The 9,508-nt window shown below is 36.1% G+C and overlaps 2 protein-coding genes across 9 annotated transcripts in view; one reads left to right on the forward strand and one right to left on the reverse strand.

Moving 5' to 3' along the window:
* LOC111370860 (ribokinase-like) overlaps positions 1-9,508 on the reverse strand; it is a 22,943-nt gene that overhangs the window by 5,022 nt on the left and 8,413 nt on the right. The window contains exons 2-7 of one of the 8 annotated variants that reach the window (XR_002698505.1): positions 6,892-7,077; positions 6,559-6,754; positions 6,348-6,485; positions 5,997-6,197; positions 5,485-5,541; positions 1,478-1,894 (exon numbers count right to left, since the gene is read on the reverse strand). Coding sequence is in view for 1 of the 8 variants with exons in the window: in XM_022992758.1 (XP_022848526.1) it covers positions 6,394-6,485; positions 6,559-6,754; positions 6,892-7,077 (474 nt within the window). In the remaining 7 variants the exon portion in view is untranslated. Of the gene's footprint in view, positions 1-1,477; positions 1,931-5,357; positions 5,542-5,996; positions 6,198-6,347; positions 6,486-6,558; positions 6,755-6,891; positions 7,078-9,508 lie in introns of those variants that run through there. The other 7 variants (XR_002698504.1, XR_002698506.1, XR_002698502.1 and 4 more) reach the window with 7 other exon arrangements.
* Positions 1,665-5,170, forward strand: LOC111370859. The gene is given in 5 exon segments (XM_022992757.1): positions 1,665-1,914; positions 2,721-3,070; positions 3,072-3,320; positions 3,649-4,164; positions 4,503-5,170. Coding segments are annotated over 5 exon segments (1,509 nt in total). The 5' UTR covers positions 1,665-1,682; the 3' UTR covers positions 4,665-5,170.

Consider the following 9,508-nt stretch of genomic DNA (forward strand, 5'->3'; position numbering starts at 1 on the left):
AATTCAATTTATACCTCTAAATTCGCCTTTCGAATTAGGATTTTTTTTTTTTTTGTAAAAAAAGATCTAGTCCCCTCTATATTATTGCATCAAGTTGTAATACATTTGTTGTTTAAGGTGGAAGAAAATGAAAGTCTCCACAAATTTCTTGATTGTGATGGACGTCACGTAGACCTTTGACGAGCTGCACCATACTTTGCACTTTGTTGCAAAACCCATCTAATCCAACTTGATCTAATCTACTTCATACCTCTAAATCTGGTTTTGTTCTCTTTTTTCATTTTTCCTTTTATCTTTTGGAAAATAGAGCTCTAGATCCCTTCCAATTATTGAATCAAATTGTAATATGCTTACTGTTTAAGGTGGGAAAAAAAAAAGAAAGAAAGTTGACAAAAATTTCTTGATCGTGATGGACATCACTCCCCACTTTTTACAGTCCATACAAGCTGGCATATTCGGACTTGACGTAGACTTTCACAAGCCGTACCATCCTTTGCATTTTGTTGTACGACCTGCTCAATTCAACCTGGCTTAATTTGCTTTACACCTCTAAATCCGCCTTGCGAAAGAGTTAAATCATTTTTCCTTTTTTCTTTCGGAAAAGAGATGTAAATGGGTTGCTACATTTTTAGCCCACTTATTACTTATGGTCCAGCCTAGCCAGTCCAAGTAAATCGGGTCCTTTGATCCAATTAAATGAAAATTCTGGAATGGATGAAAGCGTGTTTTATTTTTTGAGCATTGGTGCATTTTAAATGGATGGCTGACACTTGGTGTACTCTGGACCGTTGGATCAGCTGATTGATCGTATTCCATTTAATTGGACTCTTCATTCTAGGGTTAGGGCAGATCGTTTTTTATTTGGAATTCCTCTCGTCTTCTTCGTGGTTTTTCTCTGAAATTCTCTCTGTAAATTCATCTTCTTGATGATCTGTGTAATCTCTTTGTGAAATTATGGTGTACTGAGTGTAAAGTATTCTTTGTGAGTATTTTATAAAGAGAGAGATCAGAGTTTGAGAGGTTCTTTGTGTTCGAACCTTTGTGGTCCATATCTGTAACATTCTTGCTCATTTTAAGGGCTTTCTTAGTGGATTCAAGCTAAATTCTTAGGGATACTCAATGAGGATTAGGCGTTAACAGTGGTCGCCGAACCTCAGGGCTACGGTCGAAAAATCTTATTTTCTTATTTTACGATTTTTACTTTCTGTTTACAAACCAAAATCGTTTTTACATTAGGAAGTTTATGTATCTGGGACCTACAAGAGAGTTCTAAATCCTCTTGTATTATTACATCAAGTTGTAATATGCTTTCCTAAGGTAGAAGTAAATGAAAGAATATAATTGCCACAAATTTCTTACCAATCACTTATTCTCAAAGTTGGCAATACTTGTGAATTTTACAGATTATTAGGAATACTTGTGGATAAAATGTTCACCCTAACTTATAACAATATATGTCTGCCAGTAATCACCAGGCTGTCTCAATGCAAATGTTAAATACATATATTACACAAACTCATATACATATATTTAGGAATACTTGTGGACAATAGGTTAACCCTCAAGGATAACAATGTCTGCCAGTAATCATATATATATATATAGTCTCAATAAAACGAATATATGGAGAGAGAGAGAGAGAGAGAGAGAGAGTTTTATAATAATCAAATTAATTGATATCAATGATGTTGCTGCAAAAACTTTGTGGGCTAGTTTTAGTTTCAATTTTTGCAGTACACGAATGCTTTGTTTCTGCACAAATATCCGCAGTAGGCGATCCCGGGATGAGAAGAGATGGTCTTAGACTGGCTATTGAGGCATGGAATCAATGCAATGAGGTTGGTGAAGAAGCTCCAAATATGGGAAGTCCAAGATATGCAGATTGCTTTGACCTCTACAATTCCACATCACCTAGTGAGTCTTTTTATACCTGTTTATACATATAATCAATGCTTAAATTAACACCAAGACGAAGCTTATCTTGCACTTGGTGAACTTGACTCTATAGCACAAACGATAAATTTTATTTATGTTGTGTTGTTTTGATGCCTTTGTGTTATCCCATATAGGAAGAGGATTTATTATATTGTCACACGAAGAATGGTTATTATTTAGCCATCCTCAATGTGCACCGACTCATATAATCCACTTTTGTAGATTTGATCAAAGTACCCTAATATGTGAGATAGTCTTGTGATATGACTTGGAAATCTTTTGTAGGCTCAATCAGTGCAGAAATTTTAGTTTGAGTACTAGGGGTTCATTGATGTGTTCGCATGGTCCTACCAAGATATGCCTGGATTTGATCCTGAAATCGTGCAACAAAGGATTTCTACTTATTCGACCCATACATAAGACCCAAGATCGAGCACCATATCTGCTCATAACACGTACCAAAAATAAACTCTTTCGTGTTATCCAGAATAATATGTATGTTATAGAGGGTATTGGTTTAACTACTTTGAACTCTTTTGTATTCTTAAATGGTATTAGTGGAACTTGTCTACAACATGGATAAAGGTCAATTGTCAAACCACATTAATTCCACTTGTTCATTTTCTCTTCTATATTTTGCTCAAAACCTAATATTCCGACTTCTGCACAACATGCGTCTCTTCCTTAACCTCGTTCTTGAGTCCAATGTACCAAACACATCATTAATGAACTCAACCCACACAGCTTTCTAAGTTTCTTTTGTTCATATCATCTTGGAAAAACAGTCGGGCTGGTTCACAAGGTGAATGAGAGCGACAACAAGCTTGGCATATCAAATTCAACATCCAGAGGAAGAAGAGAACCTCTTGATGTGAACCAATACGCGGCATGGAAGCAGATATATTTGGGCACAAAATGTCAAGTTCAAGACAAGCCAAAGCCATGGCAGTTTTGGATGATAATGCTCAAGAGTGGAAACATGGATACATTAGCTGCTATTTGCCCAAACAATGGAAGAAAAGCCTATCCCTTCCAATCCGATTCCATATTCCCATGCTTCGGAAAAGGGTGCATGAATATGCCATTGATCTACCACGACTATACGATTGTGCACGAAGATCATGGGACAAACAACCTGAGGGGATTTTTATGGGACATGGGATTTGGATATTGCTGCTAGTGTTACAAAAGAACTCATCACACAGAATGATTCTTCATATTACGAAGTGGTTTGGGAGAAAGAAATTGGAAAAGGGAGCTGGAAATTTCATCATATTCTCAAGACATCTTCAAAGTACCCATGGCTGATGCTATACCTAAGGGCAGATGCTACAACAGGGTTCTCTGGCGGATATCACTATCAAACAAGAGGAATAATGACAACGGTACCATAATACGTGTTGAATCACCCATCAAAGAGCTTAAGCTGTTTTCAGCATGTTCATTCATGGCGGATTGCATTCAATTTTTTTTAATTTTTTTTTTACCAATATTTGACAAGTACATAATTTACAATAAAAACAAGAAAAGGCTTGAATTCATGACCTTTGACTTCTTTGATACCATGCCGAACTGCCTCATATAGAATTCGTTAGATGAGGTGGTTCATCAATATGGCCATGGATCAAATTGCAAATGAATTGCATAACTTTCATTCGTTTCATCTTCGTTTTCTGCATTACTGATCATTTTTCTCACTAAATGTTCCCAAAGATTCCCAAGTCGCCAAATTTCACCGTAAAATTCACGTTAGATATAAAGCGCGGTGGGGGTCCAGGAAGCCAGTTCTACCTAATGGACATCGGCAGCTGCTGGAAGAATAATGGGCAGCCTTGCAACGGGGACGTGACAACAGATGTTACACGATACAGTGAGATGATAATTAATCCTAGCATAGACTCGTGGTGCAAACCGACTAGTCAGCAATCCTGCCCCCCGTACCACACCCTTCCCAATGGAACTCGTATTCAGCGCTCAGATGAGGAAAATTTTCCATACGAGGCTTACCACGTTTATTGTACTCCTGGCAATGCTCGACACCCTGAGGAGCCTTATAACTTTTGTGATCCCTATAGTAATCCTCAACCTCAAGAGATATTGCAAATCTTACCCCATCCAGTTTGGGGAGAGTATGGATATCCTACAAAGAAGGGTGAAGGCAGGATTGGTGATCCCAAAACCTGGGAACTTGATGTTGGGAAGCTTTCACAAGCACTTTATTTCTACCAGGTATGAACCTTAGTTTCTCAGTTTTTTCTTCAATCCACCCCAATAATGGAAACCAATATTCTCAGAAACGAAAACAAATAAAAGAAAATTATATTGATTCACCCTTGACGTGAGAGCTACATCACCTTCCTGTTGTAGGCATTCACTATAACAGAGGTGAAGATTGACAGGTCTCACACACTCAAAACTCACACCTGAACCCCTTTACACAGTAAAGAATATTAGGCGACCGAATATGTGTATGGAACACCCAATATAACAGTATAGTTGGTCATACTGACATTAGAAATTAATAGAATCTTATTTCCTTACAGTATTTCATATCTTTGATGTGCCAGGATCCAGGAACTGGACCAGCAGACAGATATTGGTCATCCATTGATTTAGGAACTGAGATTTACAGGTCTGATAACCAAGTTGCTGAATGGACTGTTAGTGACTTTGATATCATTGTTCCAAATCTGGCTGCAAGAGCAAGAACCAAAATGGGAACAAAGTAAAGTGTCTCACTCCTTTTTCTGCCCCTTCGGGTAAGAAGTTGTTGACAATCAACACAAGTATACTGTTGGATCTCAAACAAGGTAATATGGAGAAAACCAGGTTTTATATTCAGAGAAACTACCTGATTAATATACAACTTACCCGATGCAATGCATCATCGCACTAATACTAATGATGCATATTGCAGCAGCTCAGGAAAGTAGCAGCAGCACAACAAACTAGAGCATCAAAGATGAAGGTTTTTAGCTATTACAAGTGTTCACCAATGGTATTAAACCATTTTATAGCCACAATGATGTAGGGAAATGGCATTAGTGTTAGTATTTTTTTATTTTATTTTACGAAGATATTAGTTATATCAACATTTTCTAAATGTCATTATCATTTTATTAGGAGATTGTTTGCTTCTTTTAGAAGAAGATGACAAGTAGGTCATTAGCAGTATACCAGGAGATATATTTCTTCTTCGAATACCTATTAAGAAGACTGTAAATTCTTTCGAGTATTTTTCTGTGTTCGTCTAAAATCTAAATTCGCACAAAATTGGTACCTAAGCAAGGATCTAAGATTTATCGATGGCCAACAATGGTGGCAGAAATAGCAAGCATCCTAATAATCACAATCAGAGGTCAATGAATCGTAAACTTTGTAATCTACTTCATTCCTGGTATATAACTAACGAAGTCCACTACTTCATGCAACTCTTCCTTTTAATAATAGCATCTTCAACAAAAATTAAATATAAAATGACAGGTAAAATTAAATTGTGCAGTAAGAAACTCTAAATTAGAACGAACTCTAGAAATGACAGAAAGTTACTCAGAAGCACACTGAAACACTCCAGCTTCCTGAATTAAGAACAGTTGAAGTGCCGGCCTACAAAAAATTTCCTCGAGTCATTGGCATCATACAGAACAACGAACTCTAAGTACACAACTTTTTGAAAAAAATAAATAAATCAGAAATGAAGATTGCAAAACTCTCAAGTAATGAAAACTCAATTCAACAATTTTAGTTTGGTAACGTGTTGATCGACATTCTCATAATGTCAAAATTGTATTTTACCAGGTCTTGGAACATCTAGGTTATCAAATTTTTAGTTTATATTACTGTTAATTGCCCGCTTAATATAAAAAAAAAATTCTTCTACTTGCTTTACATCATTAAATTTTCTATTTCGTACTAAACAAAAGATCAGCATCAATTTCTCATTTTTGGAAAAATAGCATAGGAGGCCTCCCAATCTATACATATGAGCATTTAGCTCCCCAACCATAATTTCTTGACATTTAGGCCCCCATCCATATTTGCAATAAATGTATAACACTAACCTTTATCTACACAATACCATTCCTCTTGAGGGGCAGTATGTTAAGTCAGGGGAAAGAGTTTAAAGCCCTCTGTTTTCAAACTCGATCCAGACCTCCAGTCTTGTCTCCTAGCTAGATATTGATTGTATTTTTGCATGTTCTTGACATCTTTTCTATCCTGTAATTTTCTTTCTCCCTTTTAATCTCCCTATCACTCAATCCCTAGGAAGACATTTTTTTCTTAGTAAAAAGGAAAAGAACACTAATGTATGAGCTTAATTACAATTTTCAACCAGTTATAGGTGCAGGAAGAACATATTTTAGGCACTAAAATGGGAAAAATGACCGTACAGAATTGTTTCAGAGGAATACCTCTTATTTATAAGCAAGATGCACTAAGATACAAAAAGGAACGTCCTCAAAGGGAGTGAAGAAGATCCAAAACTGATTTTCTGTCAGGCATGCTTGGAATAGCTCCCTTTACTTGAATACAAAGTGAAGCAGCTGCAGCTGAAAATCATTAAGGATTTTGTGAGATAGCAAACTTTATTGTAAAATGGGAGGAAAATATTACCATGCATACCAGCAAATCTCAAGCATTCCTTTCTGGATTTTCCCTCTACAAGAGCAACAGCAAAAGAAGCAGTGAAAGTATCACCAGCTCCAGTTGTATCAATTACTTTTGAAGCTGATATGATGGGTTGTTTAATTGGTTCTGCTCCTTCAGTAAAAAGAACAGACCCTTTATCTCCAAGTTTCACAAGAACTTGCTTAACACCCTGAAGAAAAAGGAATATCTATACTCTATAACTTGAACAGCAAAAATGAGGGAGAAAAACACGAAGAGAAACTAAAATTGATAGCAACAACTCCATAATTAGCTGTTACTAAAAACTCGAGTACAACTGTCACTCACCATTTTATAGCATTTTTTCACAGCTTGACTGATCTGTTCAAACGTTTCTGTTGGCATGTTCGTCAGACGAGCAAGCTCAGTCTCATTTGGACTCAAAATATCAACAAAACTAAGTAGCTCTATGGGGATTGGTGCATCAACTCCACCTGCATCCAAGATGACTGGGACATGTGCATTCCTAGCAACCTAAAGACAGAGAGATGGTTACAGTCTACAGAAGCATATAACTGATGAAGAAGTTTCTTTGAAGCTTAATAACTCCAGTATGAAAGATGGAAAAAACATCAAACCAAAGAAGCTAAGGTCATTGCAATTTGACAACAAAAGCAATCATGAGTTCAGAATTCCAAAATGCCACCAAATATTCGGGGATTCTCTTCAAAAACATGTCTAAAGCAGATAAAAGAGAATAACACAAGTAATTGACAATGAATCGCATGTTGAAAAAGGACTTAAAGGCTAAAATATATTTGGTTCCTTTATTTTTTTGTTATTTTCATGCAACCTTTAAACCAGAGGCAGAATGGGACAATATGATTATTCAAAAGCCTGTCTTTAAATATGTGCTGAGAAGCATGATGATCTGAACCAAAGAATTGCACCAAACCCCAAAAATAATCCAAAATACAGGAGTGCTACTCTGAATGCCTTTCTAAAAAAGAATGAATACGTCTATTTATTTAAAATATCATTCAGTGATAATGCTGCACAACAATCCATTTTATGGCTTTCTGGTTTCCCACTCTGAAATTCAATGGCTGTTCTTTATTGCAGAGTTTCGGTCTGAATTTGTAATCTGACAAGATGCATATGGCGAAATCCATCATATTTTCCTTTTTTTGTAAGAAAGGCTCTATTATCCAGAGAAGAATTAATTTCTTTTCTCCTTTTTCTGAAGATAGGAGAGATATATTGATTTAGGAGAATATATAAGGTCTTATTCATTGCCACCAATAATTCTATAAGCAATATCTTTGTACTGTTCCCACAGTTTATGGCTATGAACTCCAAATGATAATTGAAAAATAGGATTTGTTTTATCATGTGTAATCAGATATACTGCCACAAAGTAGGCAGCTGGTATGCTTGCCTTCTACAAAATAAGGTACACAAGTATGAGCCTGAGAAAAAAAAATTCACAAGTTTTCCATCATCAATATGTTTAACACCGTCCACAAAGGGCTCACTTCCAAGGGTAAATCCAATATACATTTTTTAGATAGATAATGCATCAAAACGGCATCAGTTTTCCTTGACATTTTGTTTAGCAAAATGCCCAAGCCTCCATTCTCTATGGTATTCTTCTTCACATAGTTGATACTCTGCACTATAGAAGTTCTGCTGGGTGCTAAAAGAATGTGGGCAAAAATGAATGTAAACCCCTTCTAACGGATTCATCTTAGCCAATATCACAAGAGCCCAATTCACGGGCTTTCCATCCGTACAATGTAATTCTTCTCAGCTTAAAAAGGCACCGATATCCAGGCAGAAAAATGTCAGTTGCTAGAGTATTAACTCGAGTCCTGACAAGTAAATGTGTTGACTAAACACAACTATTCAGAAACACACACATGACTTTTAATTCATTTCTCTTGCAACTAATGATATATCCAACCCTAAAATGAAGAACACTATACAAACATTGATTTATAGGGATGTTTATAATATGGGTGATGCTACATGTACATTAGGGTGTCTATAACGGTGTCCACCCCTCACATGGAGGGAGACCACTTCAGATAAATTATAATATTTACACAACAGGAAAATCATCAATCCATATAAAGATCCCTCTTTTACATCTTATCTACTAATTCAAACTTCAAGCATTGTAATAGAACACTTAAAATCAAGAACCAAACTGTTAAGGGATGCATCCCACATCGGTTTAATACTGAAATGTAGACCAATAACCACTCTTAAGATGATTGACTTTTTATGATAAACCTCAAGTTTCAATATGGTATCAAACACCATTAAACTCAAACAAGCAATTCGATTTGATTAAGACTTAGAATGAGCACATGGATTCCAGATGTTCCCAAATGAGCTATCATCTTGTGGAGAATGTTAAGGATAAATCCCCATTGGTTAAATGTCGAAAAATAGACAAATCTGTAAAGACTTGGATACTTCTTTTTAAAAGGTTCAGCTCTTAAGATGGGACCTTGTTGGGAATCTACTTATACATGCACAGCGGAATTTAAAATATATTTCGATTCCCATCCAATAGATCTCATTGTGTTTGGTTAGGAATTGTGATAGGATTGTACCTTTTCCAGATCTGCAATCCTTTTGCTTTTCTTTTCGTTCCACAACTTTGATTCGCCACCACAGCTGTCCAATTGTCCAGCCTCCAACGGTGATCCACACAGAGAATTTGATTGCAGCCTCTAGGGTTTTCTCTTGTGCTAGCAAGAATAATGAAAACCTTAATGGACCTCAAACCCTAGATATATATTTATATAAACCCAAACAGGCTCGGCCCGGTCCGGTCCAATAATTAATTAATCCAATTAATTAAACCCGGTCCGTGAATTAATTAATCCAATCAATTAATTCGAAAATATAAATAACAAATCCAATTAATTAATTTATCCAACGATTGTTAAATTAA

The sequence above is a fragment of the Olea europaea genome, chromosome 21 (genome assembly GCF_002742605.1).
Source record: "Olea europaea var. sylvestris chromosome 21, O_europaea_v1, whole genome shotgun sequence".
Taxonomy (NCBI): domain Eukaryota; kingdom Viridiplantae; phylum Streptophyta; class Magnoliopsida; order Lamiales; family Oleaceae; genus Olea; species Olea europaea.